We start from the raw sequence: 17030 nt of genomic DNA on the forward strand, positions 1-17030 counted from the left end.
GCGTGGCTCAAGTTGTAGAGCATCAGCCTTGAGCAAAACAGCTAGGAGAGAGTGCTCAGGTCCTGAGTTCAAGTGTGCTCGCGCACGTGCACACGCACACACACACACACACACATCCCAAATAGCAATTCCTTGATCAATATTTCTAAATGCTTCTAACCTTGTGTGTTACATAAAGCCATATATCTACAGTTTTGGTCACTATAAATATTTATAACTTTACATCTTTCACAACCATTGCTTTAATGATACTTGTGAAACAAATCCTGAATCTGCCTGAGGAAAACTATAATTTCATAAGTAAATTCTCTCTATTGAAATCACAGATTTTTCCAGACAGCAGAATATACTTGCGAATGCATGATAGTTTATTTAAACACACACACACATATATACATGATGACAAAGGAAAATGTTAGGGAATTTAGCACAAGGCTGCATGCTCTGGTAGGACAGGTAGACTCTAGTTTTACAGGATGAAGTGTGGGTTGAAAATGGGTGGGGCCTGGAGAGTGAGTTTTATTTCTGATCACCACATGGAAGGTTCTTCAAGCCTGTAAGACATAAAAAAGAAAACGTGTAAGGGAAGCTGGCCTTCTTCCTGGGAGGCTCAGAAGAGTGGCGCATTCAGTTCTGAACTGCAAGATGATCAGAAACTACGGGAAATCTCCTGTTGGCACTCTAAATAAGAGGCCAGTGGAAAATGGGGGCAGGAGACAGCACAGGATGCACAAAGACCCAGGATAGTGGCTTTCACTCCTGTGAACAGGAGTCTCTTGAGCTAATCTCTGAGGGAGCATTTAAAAGGAATGGTACATATATATCAAAGGCACCCAGGAACTTTATGATATTTTGAAGATCAAAACTAAAAGCATCACATGAAATTGTAACAAGAAAGTTAGTGTTACTCAATTCTGAAAGGCACCCAGGAAATTTATATGATATTTCTAAAGATCAAAACTACAAGAATCACATGAAAGTGTAACAAGAAAGTTAGTGTTACTCAATTCTGAAAGTGCTTCTGTTGTTTCCCTCCAATTTCAATGTAGACTACAAAAGGGCCCTTGGCAACTTCAAGGCTATCAACTTTTGTCTCCTTCTAAGTGTATACGACTGAGCCTGTCAATCAAGGTGCAATTAACTTTATTTCAGGCACTGATTGGGCTAGTGCAGGCCATAAAACAAAGGCAGCAGTAGAGGTCTAAGTGGGCCTGGGACATTCTTTTCCTAAGCAGAAACAGACAACTCTAACTTTCTTGTGGCAAATATGTGCATCAATGAACTACAAAGATGTACTTGCTGCTTAGTTTTTTTTTAAATCCTTATTATTATGTACCTGTTTCTCTTGCATTAGCTCTTTGTATCAGAACTTGTTCCTTCAGGGACAAGAACCCTAGAGATTTAGTCCAAGAAAACAAATCTGTCAATTCTGTGCCTTCCACTCGGCTGACCATTTTACTTAGGGAATTGAAGGGAGATCATGATGATCAACCTTCACTTCTCACACATGGATTCTCCACAGGGAGAAGCTCCATGAAGAGCAACCTTCCAGTCACACACACTGAACAAGAGTGCTAGTGACCTCTTCTGGGGAACTTAGTTCTTGATGTCCTCAGGCTCTGCATTTCGGTCCCTCAAGCTACTTATGGGGAACATTACAGTGGTCCTTGTGCAATGTGATTCTACTGTGGGAGAGGCAGGAAGTAAGGACAGAATAGCTGGCATTGGTGGATATGAACATGGAAGTGCATTAGAAATAATTTGCCGCACTCCTTTCTCATCCAAGAGGCTCCAAGATCATCCTGGTCCCATGATGAATATTTCAATCTTTGTGGTACCTCTTCCTAAAACAGAGCTATGCTCCAAGAAAGCCCACAAGGCTACAGAAAAGCTCCTAAGAACCATTCAACATTCATTCATTGAATGTAATAAATTACAGTATTGAGTGACCAAAGTAATCAGGACCATCTATTCAGCTATAGCTTTGTATGGCATCAGGAAGGCTGGAAGCAAACATATAAGGAAAGTGTCCTAGGACTTCTAGATATCTACCCAGTGGGCAGACTCTTCACATTCAAACTGCAAAGCTAGGCAGTTAGCCACTTCCAGTTAGAGTTGGGGGCTCACTCTATGCTTCCCCGGATGTAATAACATTAGAAAATCTTTGCAGAATCATTTCCAAACTAAAAGTCACATATAGTGAGAATTTGCATAGAAGCACCAAATAATGTGTGGTAGAAAAGATTCCACCATTGAAGTTTAGAGGTTAATCCATGAGCACATGAAGAGAAAGGTTTTTTTCTGCTTTTCCTTCCCATTCCCATTCCTGCTCCAGTCAATCCTTCCCACATCTTGGAATGCCTCCAGCCCCAATGCTTCCTACCAGCAGCCCACCACCTTTCTCTGACCCCTCCCACCAGCGCTACCCCTCCACCCCGAGTCATTTGACTTCTGCAACATGTCCCCACCACTAGCCTTGTCATACCGAGTTCTGGGGACGTTTTCTGTGCTTTCTCTCATTAAGAGGTCTGAAATCAGTGTCTCAGGGCTAGATCGCTTTCCATATCTGAAAACAGTAAAAGAGAGAGAGAGAGAGAGAAGTCTTTTAAAGTTTTGAATAGCCATGGAAACCCTTAGGATAAAAAGAAGAAAGTTTCCTATTTGAGATGTTAAATCTAAAAGCTATTCGTCATGTTGCTTTGCCAACATGAAATCTTGGCATAGGAAACATACATCATCAAATACATTATCATTAGTGTGACTTAAAATGTTACATATATTTGAATTGGCTTGCATGCATAATAATTTAGCATATTTATTGGTACTCAACCAAAATTCCTAACCAAAATCCTGCCCTTTTAAAAACATCACCAATAATACATAGATAGATACACATTTAAAACTAGATGAAAGGAAATTAAAACACTGAAGTGTGACTTACAATGTTTTCATAATTAGCTGATTGGCTATAGTTCTATGACACATTGCAGTTTAAGCCTTAACAAGGAGAGCAAACAATATTCCAGAAACAGTCTTGGGGGGAACCCCACATGATATTCAAAACCCACCTGTGTCTTTGAATTCATCTGCTCATTCGCAAAGATAAAATCACCCCCCATCCTTAAATCAGAGCATTTGTGAAAATCCATTGTGAATGTGAATCGCAAATGTTTTGAGGGGAACAAAGGAACACACAACTGAAAGTTGCTCCCATGGAAATGTAGTCCCTACAGCGACACAGGTCGTGGGTCTTATATTTTCCATTTATCTTTGAAGCAGGAAAAACTAAAAGCCTCCCTCGAGGCTGTGGGTTCAACCTGCTCTATGAGTATAAAGGAAATAAATTATGTAAGTGTCTTTCTTTTCCTCCTATGGCAGGACGTAGTAGGGAAAATAGACATGCATGCAAGGTTACATCTGCCTTGGAGGATAGGCTCCTTGACATGGCTAACAGTGTTTGACAACTCTGCTAAATTATATTGTCCTCTTTCTCAGGAAAGTATTGCTCTCGGCAGTCCCTTTGTTTACAAATGGAAACTTAGCCAGGCATAGATGGATTAACTAATGGGTACAACACCTGAACAAAGTTGGCAGGGGGCATATTCTGACTTTAATCAAGCACAACTCAGTCCTGATTTTTGGAAAGAATCCCTATTTTTGCCCCTTTGTTGGGACTCAAGGAGAGCCAAAACAAAACATCCTCTATCATCTCCCACTGGCTCTCCTTCATTTGTAAGATTTCTCCAGTTTTTGGAACTGCAATTTCAGATTGTAAGCTACTGCTTCCACTTAGTTATTCTGTTTTTCAGCTGATCTGCTCAGCTTAACACTCCTAATTCACTTATGCTCTACTGAGTTAAGAACTGGCAACTATTTTCTCTAATTTTCTAGAAAAGAGTCTACCTCAGGAATGGAAGATTTGCATAGTCATAAATCCACATCCAGGACAGCAAGGCTCACTGCTTTCTCTCCCTTCTCTAATTAATTCGGGATTATTCTCTTCCACAATTCTTTAACTTGAAAGCTTAAATCTCAAATCTGGTTTCTCATTAGAATTACCCAGGGAGCTTTAAAAACACAGTACAGCCCAGGCCCACCCTGGAGGATCTAATTTAATTGGCAGGGGAAGAGGCCAATCTCAGTCTAGTTTAAAAGCTCCCCCAGGTGATTGTAATGGAAATCAAGAGTGGAGAAACACTAGTATAGGGCTGAGTTTCTCAATGTTGGCACTGCTGGCATGTGGAACTAGGTAATTTTCTGCTGTAAGGGACAGGGCTGGGAATTCTAGAGTGCTTCATAGCATCCCTGTCCTCTATATACTAATGCCAGTAGTGCCCAGCTCTAACTATGACAAAGGAAAGTGTCTCCCAATATTTGAACATGTCCTAGGGAGCAAAAAGTCACCTGCCTAGAACCACAGATTTAGGGAAGTCCTATAAGCAAAATGCCATAGACTGCTGGGCACTGATGGCTCACAACTATCATCCTAACTATTCAGGAGGCTAAGATCTGAGGATCTCAGTCCAAGCCAGACCAGGCAGGAAAGACCATGACACTCTTATCTCCAATTAAGCAGCAAAAATCCAGAAGTCGAACTGTGGCTTAATTAAGAGAGCTAACCTTGAGTAAAAAAGCTAAAGGACAGTGGCCAGCCCTGAGTTCAAGCCCCGATACCAGGACACACACACACACACACACACACACACCACACACACACACTATCTTAGATTGGAGCCTTCAAAAGCAGTTAACAGGAAGCATTTAGAGTAACGAGAATACTATAAACAGATTGAGCCAGGTACTGGTCATTCATTCTTATGGTTCAAAGCCAATCTGGGCAGGAGAGTCCATAAAACTCTTATCTCCAATTAAGAAGTGGAGTTGTAGTTCAAGTGGTAGAGTACTAGACTTGAGCAAAATAGCTCAGGGACAGCACTCAGGCCTTGAGTTCAAGCCTCAGGACAAGCACCAATCCCCTCTCCCCCCCCCCCAAAAAAAATCACCATAGACCGAATAGAAGGAGGAAGAAAGAAAATGTAATCCAGAAATCCACACTTGCCAAACAAATGACAGTGATTTCCAAAGCATGTGTGGGCATCTTTGGCAGGAAGTCCTCATGGATACAACAGAGAAGAGCAAAGAGCTTCTGATAGTTTCTAAGAAGGAATTTACATGAAGATAAAACAGGAAACTATTTCAGGACCAGCTCATTCCCATCTAACTGAATTTCTTCCTATGAAACTCAAAGAAATCTTGCCCTTTGTTTTTCCTTATTAAAGATGTTGGATCACATTGACTGCTGGTGGTGACCACATCCAAGGATATTCCATATAGGGCTTCAATTCTACAACCATTGAAAGGCTTTCATGAAAAATGCTTGGTTTCAGAGTCTGTAAAAAGGAGATAAGTACACTCATTTCGAAGTTGTGAAGTAAAGACTGAATTAGATGCCTAGGAAAACCATTTTGAAATTCAAAACTTCTTACAGTGAAAACCCTTTGTAGTAATCATGTTTACAAAAATGAGTTCTACCATATCTTATTCTATAGCTAAATCACTAACAAACATCTTCCAAGGGGGGGAAGAATCACGCAATATGTGTTCATTTGTTCTTTTCTCTGGCTGAATGATAGCATAAGCAAAAATGGGAAGCAATTAACTTTCCAAGAAGTCTACTAGGATTTAAAATTCTTTGTTTGTTGTTGCTAAAATGACCAGATTTCATGATATTATAAGCCAATAGTATCTAATTCTTTATAAATTGGGACTTTCTCTTGAGGCTTTCTGGGGATGCTGCAAAGCTTCATAAAAAAACAGAAAGGGAACTTTATTTTAGAAGTATAAAATATCCTCCTTTGCATCCTCTCCAACCATTTTATGCTTTGGAAACTGTAAAAATATTGTTTAAAACCTCCCAAATAAATCCCAGTACTTTACAACAGACAGCTGAAACATGAAATAACATTAATAATTCAAAATTGTTAGTCATTTATAGGTTCTTAGGGTCATTTGATATTAATAATTAAAATATGGTGTTAAGTGATTTAAAACTAAAATGAATCAACTTGAGAAAAAAATAAATACTTTTTCCCCCCTAAACTAGTGTGGATTTGGGTTTTTAGCTTGCTAATTGGTGTTGAGCATGGGATTTTGTGTGACTTTCTGGTCATTTCAAATAAAATGGTAAATAAATGTATCACTGCTGTTCAGATTCCATGTGAGCCTGCAGTTGATCCTAGAGCAACTAGACAAGTGTGAGCTTTTTCTTAATAAGTGGTCACATTCTGTTCAGAACTTACCTGCCATAAAATGGGTGACGTCTACATTTTAGGCCAACTGTTTTCATGCTAAATCTGATTATTGAGAGTAGGATTTTCAAGTATAGGGCGGAAATTGCCAAAAGCTGATATACTGAGGAAAAGAAATGCACGAGTTTGTTTGTCTTACCCCTAAGTACTGTCGTTCAGTTTGCCCTGGATCTGCTGCTATATCTTTGGCTGTTTTCCTTCTTGGTTTTCTTTGCTGGTGTTCTGTTTTCCCTAGACATCAGGTTCCTCTTCCCCCTACATCATTTCCCAACTGCACTCCTAACTCCACTCTCTGGGCATTTTCCCTTCCAAGTTGCTAAACAGACTTCCAACTTCTCAAAATAACAAAGGGGATGGGATGGGGTGGGGTGGGGAGATGGCCAAACAGGCAGCCTGGCAAACCTGAAGGTGGGCATCAGGACTTTCTGACTTGGGGAGGGGATCCGCCCACTTTGGGCACTTTGGGTTGAGTGTGTGCATCACACTGTCTTGATCTGGGGGAGAGGGAAGAGAAAAGAATGGCCGCTGTCACCCTGAGATTCACAGAATCTTCGGGTGCACCTGGGGCGCTGCCCCCTGTGTTGGGCCCGCGGGTCCCACCCACCTCTGCCTGGTGATGAGGTTGATGTAGTGTCGCAGCGCTGAGTAGTATCTGGCCATGTCCTCCGCCGGCGCGTCCTCGCCCGGGTTGTCCGGCTTGGAGGGGTACGCCGCGGCCAGCGCCCCCAAGCATACCAGCAGGGCCAGGGCGATGGTCAGTCCGGACAGCCCCAGTCTCCTGTTACCTAGCATCTGCGGGCACAGAAGGCTCAGTGTGTGCGTCGGGGGAGGGGGGGTTGGAGATTCAGAGGAAGCCCACCCTCTCCCGGGGGGGCCCCCTGGCCCTCAGTCCGCTCTCTTCCCAGTCCTGCAGTGGGTAAGAGTTGGGGGCGCCCTAACAGAGGACTAAGGCATCGCCCACCCTGCCCGGCTCCTCTGCTCCACCTGAAATTCCCCCCTCCACTTGGTCCCAACTTTGCCCCAAAGAAGAAATCCATGGCGAGAGGCCGAGGGCGTGGGGGGGGGGGGACCCGCCAGTGCGGACATTTAAAAAACGAACTAGAAGTTCTCTCTGGGATATAGATGGAGATCGCATTTTCTTCCCTGATCTCAGAACCCTTCGTGGAGTCGAAAACTTTCTTGGCAGTCACTTTGGGGCTGCAGGGCTGCAGGGTGGCGGCTGCGATCCCCTGGGAGGGGGGACTGAGAACTGCTCCCATTCGATCTCCCTTCGGATCCCCAAGATCCTGGAGGTGCGGGGGTACCGGGATCCCTCACTCCTGGGCTCCGCCTGGGAAACCTCCCTCCCGCACCGCACACCTCCATCTGAGTTTCTGCGGGAAGATCTGAGGAGATCGCCAGCGGCCCCTCTCCCCGGGGCCCCCAATGTTCCCTCCATAACCCCCCAGAAGTCACCCAGAGGGGCCGCGCAGTCAAGAGAGTCTGAAGATGGACCGACGGACAATCCGAGGGGCAGCCAGAAGTGGCAAGGGGAAAGCGGAGGGCAAGAAGAGCCGGTGGGCGTCAGGTGCACAGAGAAGGGGAGCGGAGCGGGGTGCGAAGCCTCAGGGACCCGCAGCCAGACCCACCTGCGCACCTGCATCTCCCGCCCTGACCCAAGCGGGTCCAGGCACTCACCTCGGCCGGCAGACGGGCGTGGCGGGGCAGCGAGTGCTCGGCGGTGGGGTGAGCCTCTCCGAGGGGTGAGAGCAGGCTGACGGGGTGCAGAGAGCCGGTGGCAGCCGGGCTTTTATGGAGCGCTCGTCGGCGCGGCAGGAGGGGCCTCGGGCAGTCACGCCCGGGTGACTCCCACCCGCCACTTCCCGCCCGCGGAGCGGGGGCTGGAGTCAGAGCCTCACGAACGTACGCCTCGGGAGACACCCACCCCCCACCCCCCCGCGCTGGGCAGGGCGAAGCGGGGCGGGGGACCGCCGCCGCCAGGCAGCGCGCTCCCGGGGCGCTCGTCTAGTCCGGCCCGGTGCGGAGAGGCGCGGCCAGGCGCTCCGAGCGTCTCGGGTCCCCGGGAGAGCAGAACCGGTGCTCCCACCTCCAACTCGGTGGAGCACCTCCCTAACTAACACCCCCGAGGGCACAACTGGGCGCTTCACAGCGGGACTTCTTGGGTTTATGGGGGTTTCCCGCCCTTGATGCAGGTGAGAGGCAGCGCCCCAAAGTCCCGAGTTCCAGGGTCGCGCACACTGCCTGGCTGGGACCTGACCAGAGGATTCTGAATCCAGAAGATGTGGCCACTTTCCTCAGCTGCTTTTTCTAGATCAGATCTCCACCCCCCCTCCACCCGGTCCCCAAAAACCAGACGCAGCAAAGCTGGGTTTATGTCCTGAAAGAGTCAATAGCTCCATACTCCCCGAGGGGTAACACTATCACCCCCACTTTCCAGTTTTCCGGAAAGCACCGCTTTCCCAGGGGCTTGGACCTTTTGGCCCTTAGTGGCGATGGTGAGATGGAAAGCAGTACCTCCCAATCCGCCAGCCCTTCTGAAGTCAATTACTATTGATTCAGGGTGTGGATTCCGACCAAAATGGAACGTGAAAAAACGGCCAATGTTAATTCGTGCGTCTCGGTAAACCTGTAGAAGGAACCTAAAAGAGATATGGATCAATGCCTTTGGAAGTTCGAATCTTTCTCAATAAAATGGTACCCTAGGGTACCATTAAAACATCTTGTTTTAATGTTAAAATGATTGGGTTAAAGGGACACTTGGTTTTTGTGCCGTTCAAACGTTTAACTATCGATTCTGGAAGAGTGGGAAGGAGGGAGGCAGAGACAAAGAGACTATGTGTCTGTGTCTTTGAGTATAATTAAATGATACTTTTTTGAAGACCAGCATCCCTTTGGGCTAGGCAACTGCGCTTTCTGAATCTCATAAACACATGCCACAAACATAAATATTACTGCCATCATGAGCTCTTACATGAGAGCCTTTGGTAAAACCTCGAACTAAGAGCCCCTTCTTCATAAAGAAAAAGGCACAATCCACTTCAATAAAATACTCTTGTATGCTAAGTATATCACAGATTCTTATCAGCTAAAAAAAACTGGACTTAGAAGTCCTTGTATTATTGCTAAGGAGGTGCATCACTTTTGAATAGGAAACACTGGGGGAAAATTGATTAGCTTACTGTATACGAACATTACTGGTACTTAAGAATAAGAAGTTATCCTCAGTGTCCAGCAGTTGCAGAATAAAACCAGGGAGCAAACTGCCTTTTCTCTCTAGTCCAAGCTGCATGGTGCTGCATTGGGCTCTGAATATTGTCTCTCGGGACTTTGTTTAATCAGTTTGCAATTCTCTTGCCTGTAGTTTCCTGTTATCTTCTCGAAGCCTATAAAAATTTGCTTGGGTTTGGAGAAGCAAACCAAACCCAATCCCTCCCCTCAAACAACACCAGCTGTCTCTCAAATCAGCACTTCCTAGCAGTGACGTCATTCTTTTTGCTTCAAGTTTATTTGTTTGTTAATAAGTTATTTCTTTACAAAAGATTTGTGAGATCCCATTAAAATACACTAAAATACAAATGTTTAACACTTGTAGCTGCATATATTCTTGTATGTGGATGTATATGGTGGGTAAATATGAATATGTCTATGTTATGACAAGCTATCACCAACTCAAGACAATGAATATAATATGTACAATACCCACCAAAATTTCCAAGTGTACCTTTGAAATTCCTTCTTCCTGCCTCTACCCACCTCCTTCCTCTACTGATCTGCTTCCTGCTACGACAGACTTACTTGACTTATCCAAAATTGTGCCAATTATAATTCCACAATGAGTCCTCTTGGTTTTCCTTCTTTCACTCAGCTTCGTTTCATTTAGATCGAGTCGTCAAAGCATAGATCGACAACTCTTTCTTTTTATTGCAGGGAGGTTTTCTATTATGATATGACATGACTCAATTTTTTTATAAATGATTTAGGTGCTTACACACTTGGGACTGTTTCCAGATTGGACTGTTATGAATAAACATTCATTTATAAGTCATCATATAGACTTAAGCTTTTGTTTCTGGTAAAAAAAATTCTTAAGAGCAGAATGCCTACATCATATATTGATTGAGTGTATATTATCTCATAGCTCATCAGTGTTCTGTTTTTGTTTAGCTCTTTTGTTTTCCTGTGGTTTTTAGTTTGTTTGTTTTCAGTACCAGAGTTTGGAATTAGGGCCTCTTGCTGTACCATTTGAGCCATACCTCAAGTCATGCCTTTTGCTTGTTATTTTAGAGATGGAGTCTCGTGGACTTTCCTGCTTCAATCAGAGATCCTCTGGATCTCAGCTTCCTCAGTAGCTAAGATTGCAGGTGGGAGCCACTGGAGCCCAGCTTTGGGATATCTTGTAATGCTGTGTCTTTGAGTTCACTAATCATTGCTGCTATAGGATATGGCCACTATCAATCTTATCCAATGATTTTACGCTTCAGACAAGCAATTTTCATCTTTAGAATTCCAGTGTACGTGTTCCATGTTTGAACATAAATATGTTACACTAGCTTTTGAATGTTATTGTTGTTGTTTTATTTTATTTTATTTTTATTTTTTGTGAACATACTGTACAGAGGGGTTACAATTACATGGGCAAGATAATGAGTACATTTCTTATCAAGCATTGCAGCCTCCTCCTTTATTTACCCTTCACATCCCTTCCCAGCCTCCCCCCGGCCCCCTTGTTGTTGTTATTGTTATTATTATTGTTTGTTTTGAGACATGGTCTTGCCATATAACTCAGGCTGGCCTCAAACTCACCATCTTCCTGGCTTAGCTCTTAAATGCTGAGATTACAGACATGTACCAACATGCCCAGCTGAAGATAGATCACTAATAATAACTATTATCTAAATAATCTGGACCGATTGATTTTTCTCCACAGACAGTTTACATTTTTTTCTTTTTCTCTGTGTGTGCCTCATAATTTTCGATAGGATGTCAGACATTGTGAATTTAACCTTATTGTATGTTGGATTTTTTTTGGGGGGGGGCGGTCATGGGGCTGGAACTCTGGGCCTAGGCACTATCCTTCAGCAATTCAGCTCAAGGCAAGTGCTCTATCACTTGAGCCACAGTGCCACTTCCAGTTTTCTGGTGGTTATTTGGGGATAAGAATCTCACAGACTTTCGTGCCTGGGTTGGCTTTGAACCACAATCCTCAGATCTCAGACTCCTGCGTAGCTTGGATTACAGGTGTGAGCCACTGGTTCCGAGCTGTTGGAATTTTTTTTTGTATCCTTATAAAATTCTTCTGTTTCTTTTTTCCCTAGGACATAGTTAAAAGCTTGGAAGTAGTTCTGTCCATTTAGATCTTATTTTCTTAGGTGAGTTAGTCTCAGCTTTGTGAGGCGGTTCCCAAACTGGCTTTTGTCTTGATATATTCATCCGAAAAATACCTGTATGCAGCTGAATTATAACTGAATTTTAGAGGGGCCTGCTCTAATTTAGAATGTGGACTCGAAAATTAGAACCTATGTACTACCTCATTAGTAAGTGATTTTGCAAATGAAGTTTTGTTTTGCTTTTCTTTTGGTCCTGGTTGTGGGGCTTGAACTTAGGGCCTGAGCACTATCCCTGAGCCTTTTCCACTCAAGACTAATGCTCTACCACTTTGAGCCACAGCTCCACTTCTGGCTTTCTGGTAGTTACTTAGAGATAAGAGTCTCATGAGCTTTCCTTCCCAGGCTGACTTCCAACTGTGATCCTAAGGTCTTAAACTCCTATGTAGTTAGGATTACAGGTATAAGCCACTGACTGGTGCCTAGCATTTTCAGTCTTTTAAAAAATATGTATCATTTGTTACACATTCAGACATTTCTAACTGTCTCCATTGTATGATTATATCATGACTTATTTTACCATCTCCTTTCAGTGGCCATGTTGGTTGTTTCTAGTCTGGTGCTATTATATGATACAAAACTAATAGTTTTTTAAATGTATAATTTCTTATGTGACAGATATAACTGTAGGAAGATTTCTCAGAACTAGTATTGTGAATTCAAAAGTGATTTGTAAATCTTGCATACTGGGGATTGAACTCAGGGTCCTGTGTTTGCTAGACAGACACCTGTACCACTTGGGCCACCCTCTAGTCCTTTGGGCTTTAGGAAATTTTCAGATGGGCCTAAAAATATCCTTTTCCCAAGGAGGACCTCAGATCCAGTCCTGCCAATGTAGTCAGAGTCCAGAGGTGTACCACCATGTCCAACTTGTTGAAATAGGATCTTACTAACTTGATCTGAGCTGGCCTCTAATACAACCCTCCCAATCTGACTTTCCAAGTAGTTGGGATTATAAGCATGCACCACCACACCAACTGAAATACAGGTCAATCTTATAAGTAGTTGCAAGTTGCTCTACATCTCTATGAAATCTGACTCCCTCTCATAGTTTAAAGTAACCATCTGATCACACCAGAGTGTGATCAGAGTTTGGTTTCCATCCATCTGATAGCTAAAAATGAGATATCTCAGAGCCCTTTAGATTTTATTCCATAATTTCCCCCTTGGTTTGGGGATGCCATTTTTAGCCTAAACTGTAAACATCCTTCAGAGTGTGTGTACTTTTTTTTATCCCATTGCCCTGTCTGGCTGTACAGTCAAGTTCCATTGCTTAAGTAAAATGGGTGAACAACTATCTTTGCTCAGTACTTCCACCAGAGGTACTGAGCATCACTCTTTTCTCAGGGTTCTTGATATACTACTGTGGTTTTTATTGTAAACTGAAGGTATTTTTTAAATATTCTATTATTTTATGTGATTTTTAAAAATGGAGTTTTACAACTCCCTTTGTTTCTATCCCTTGCTTTATGATCTTAGAGTTCTTTCCCCTTCTTTTGTAAATCTAGCTATTTCTTCTAGTATTTCTCCAAGAAAGTCTGAGTAATTTGAACTATGACTATTATTTCAGTCAACTACCTAGTAACTACACCTACTTCCCTGCTGACAAACCTTGATTTGTTTCTATTGTCAGTGTTTTCAGCCAAGCTGTTGGATAATATAATAAATTCTCTTACACATGGTTGGCTTACTGTTAACTAAGTAACCTACTCTTAGTAAAATATTAGGCTATGTCAGGAAAAGCTTTTCCTCCTTCGAAAATTAGAGACACATGTTGTATCATTATTTTATTTCCCCTTTCCCTGCTTACTGTTTAGTGAAGATATGACAGAACTGTAGCAGCCATACTGGGATGATGAGGAGTAATCAGAAATATGCCAAACAGCTGGCAGAATGCAAAAATGAAAATGGCGAAGGTCCTTGGTGAAACTGGCAAAAGCTGATCTCAGAACTATTTGCTTTTAGATGGCTCATTAAGTCAATAATGAAAGTCTGTATGTTTAAGTCATTGTTAGGTGGATTTTCTGCTACATGCAGCCCATAGTACTCCTAATCAGCAAGCTATTTAAGTGTCTATTTATTGACTTTTCTCATCTATTAGCTTTGTGATTATTTTATTGTTTAATATCAGATATTGTTATTATTATTGGAAATCCATCTTTCTATTTTTTTCATCTTTCCATTTATGATGGATTTTAATTCTCCTGCCATGTTTCTGAGTTCCCTTTTCTTCTCTTTCTTTCCTCCCTTTTCTCTCTTTTTTCTGTCCTCCTTCTTTCAACAGGTAATATATAATATATAATGCAATATATATTATATATGACATGAATTGTACCCTTTAGTTTGAAAACTCTGGATTTTTCTCCTTTTTTGGTCCTTTCTTATTTATTTCTGTGCATTTTGTTAGGTATGGCAAAAGGAAAGTTTCCCAACCCTGTATGTTCTATCTTGGCTATCTAAAACCCAATCAGAATTGATTGGCAACACTACATCTCTCACTATGTAACTGTAGCATCATCCAAAAGTTCATGTAAAAAAAAAACAAACGGGGGGCAATTATGAAGACTACTAGAACCAGAATTACTCAAAAAGTATCTGAAATATCCTGATAATTATAGGAAAATATTTTTCAAATTTGAAAGTATTCTGATAATAGAGACAGTTCTCTCCTCTGGGCAGGCATAGGCTGATGAGTCTACCTTTGTGTTCTTCTGACCAGTTACAGCTTGTTTTTCATTATTCTTATTAGCTCAAGTCCCACGATTTTAACCACACCACTCAACGTAACAGCAAAATGCTTATCTTGCTTAGAATAGAGGCTTAAGTGTGATTGTGGAAACAACCACAATCATTCTGCAGACTTGGAGGTTGACCTCTAGGGAAGATACTGGTTTCCTCTTGTATAGTTGATGTATAGATGCTGTGTGACTGTCCTGCATGTTCCTGAGGGGGCTTGTCCCCATAGTCTCCAATGAAATGGGGATTCAGTTTCCAGAGAGCTGATACATCATTTCTAGTTTAGACACTACTTGAAGATTATACAATGTATGTCCCTCATTACACGAGCTTTTTCAACTTCCCAGTACCCCCGAGGCTGGAGAGTAGGTACCAGTTTCCGAGCTTTATTTGCAAAATAGGGCTCAGGTATGAGTTAATCTAACCCCAGTGGCTCAGGACTTTGGTTTAGAAATTAAGTTTAAACACCATTTTCTCCATGTGTATACACATAAAAAGTTTCTGACAACTATAAATTATGAAAAGAATAAGTGATGTATGGAGTGATCCACACAATGTCCTCTTCCCAGCACAAATGAAGACAAAAGCAATAAATTCTGGAGCAAGTGACCAGCAGAAGTTTCCAGATTCTGTAGCCACCTGACTAAAGCAAGACATTTGTGCTTATGAAGACCTGGATCCCTAGTGAGGTTTTGGCATTGTTTCTATACCCCCACCTAAACTCCCTCAGAGTCCAATAAGTAAGTCCAATAAAAGTTGAAGTAACTGACAGATCTTCTGAGGTCTGGAACTAAGCTCTGATCAGAAGTAGGGCCATGAGAATCTTAGCATGGGTTTCCTCTCTTCTGGCCATTTCCAGGGGTCCATTTTAACTTATAGGGTAAGAAATGTGAGTGTGGGCCATTGTGAGCAGTCTACCTTTGGAAAAGCAGCTGGTGTCTGAAAGCAGGAAAGAAGGTCATAAAAGAAGGCATACACCTGCGTGCATAATCCCAGCTTTTTCTTATAAAGTGATAGATATTGAGGTGGAGTGTTGATACTAGGAAAGGTAACTAGGCCAAAGGAAAGGAAAAGTTCACGACCATTTCCACATATACACAGTGACCTATCATAGCCATTTCAGGATATCGAGGGGAAGGATGGGATTTCTAAAGAAATGGCACTGACTGTATTGGATATCCACCCCAAAGGATAGGTAGCATAAAATGGTTTCTTTTCTCTTATCAATATTTCCTAGTTTCCCACACGCTTTTTCCCAGACTAATGAAGTTCTAGATCTAATCTGCCAGGAGGTTTTTTTTAAAAAATCACAGATTGTGACTCTTAGAAAATACTTTTTGCCTCTATTGACATGATAATGTGATTTCAGACACCTGTCTCCATGGGATAAATGTCACTTATTCTTGATGTCATAATCATTTTCTACACCACTGGACTTAATTTACTGCTTTTACAAAAATGATTTTATGTAGTTCATGCACAAGATTGACATGTAATTTTCTTTCACATAATGTCCTTGTCAGGTTTTGATATCAAAACTTCCCTTCATGATACAATATGTTGGAAAGTGTTCTTTTTCTTTGATTTTAAAAGGTATTAGCTATAAGGAAGACTGTATTGGTGAAGCCATTTGGTAGGAGGACATTTCTTGGAGGAATTTTGTTTTAACTGAGTGGTTTTTTTAAAATCGTTGTTGTGAAGGTGATGTATAAAGGAGTTACAGTTACCTAAGTCAGGTAATAAGTACATTTCTTTTGGAACAGTGTCACCTTTCTTTTGTTTTCTCCAAGTTTTTCCCTCCCAACTTCCCCCACACACATTTTATAGTTCATTTTCAACATAGTGTCTAGTGAGTATCACTGCTGCATTTGTTCATCCTTTGTCCTGCACTTTTACCCACCCCTAAACAGATAAACTTACATGCAAGACAAAAGGTACCAAAAAACAAAAACAGCAGCAAAGGAGAAAACAAAAAAAATAAAGCCAAAATATAAAATAGCAGAAAACCTCTTGTTTTCATTTCTTGGAGTTCATTCCTATTGATATCATTTTATAGGATCATATGCACATAGCTAGGAGGAAGACTTTTAACTATAAAATTAAATTACTTCACTAGACATAGGCCTACCAAAGTTTCAATTTCTTCTAGTCAATTTTCATCAGATATGTTTTTATAGGACCTTTTATTTTTCTACATTTCCATATTTATTGGCATGATGTTATTTTTCATCCTCATGGATTTAAAAAAAAAATTCCTGTATCTACAGTGACGTAATCTCTTTCCTTTCTGATATTGATAATTTGTATGATATGTCCCCCTTTTCCTTGCCCTGTGCCCCTACATGTCCATTAATTATGTTAAACTTTTCAAATAACAAGCATTTGATTTTCTATGATGTTTACCCTCGGACCAATTTATTTCTTCTCTTATCTAAAAATTTAATTTTTCTCTATTCTGGTGGATTCAATTTTCTGGTTTATTTCTTTTTTTTTCTGGTGTGTGTGTGTGTGTGTGTGTGTATTTATGCTGGTACTGGAGCTTAAACTCAAGAGTCTGGGTGCTGTCACAGCTTTATCATTTAAATCCGGTGCTTTACCACTT

General features: G+C 41.8%; 1 protein-coding gene across 1 annotated transcript; it reads right to left on the minus strand.

The window, feature by feature from the left end:
• Window positions 1–420: 420 nt before the first annotated feature.
• Npy (neuropeptide Y) lies at window positions 421–8065 on the minus strand. Its single transcript, XM_013024423.1, has 4 exons — window positions 7986–8065; window positions 6913–7100; window positions 2486–2566; window positions 421–554 (listed from the first exon to the last, which is right to left on the minus strand). The coding sequence occupies exons 2-4, from the start codon at window positions 7098–7100 to the stop codon at window positions 530–532; spliced, it is 294 nt and encodes a 97-aa protein (XP_012879877.1). The 5' UTR covers window positions 7986–8065; the 3' UTR covers window positions 421–529.
• Between the last annotated feature and the right edge of the window lie 8965 nt (window positions 8066–17030).

The sequence above is a fragment of the Dipodomys ordii genome, unplaced genomic scaffold, assembly GCF_000151885.1.
Source record: "Dipodomys ordii isolate 6190 unplaced genomic scaffold, Dord_2.0 Scaffold76, whole genome shotgun sequence".
NCBI classification, from domain to species: Eukaryota; Metazoa; Chordata; class Mammalia; order Rodentia; family Heteromyidae; genus Dipodomys; species Dipodomys ordii.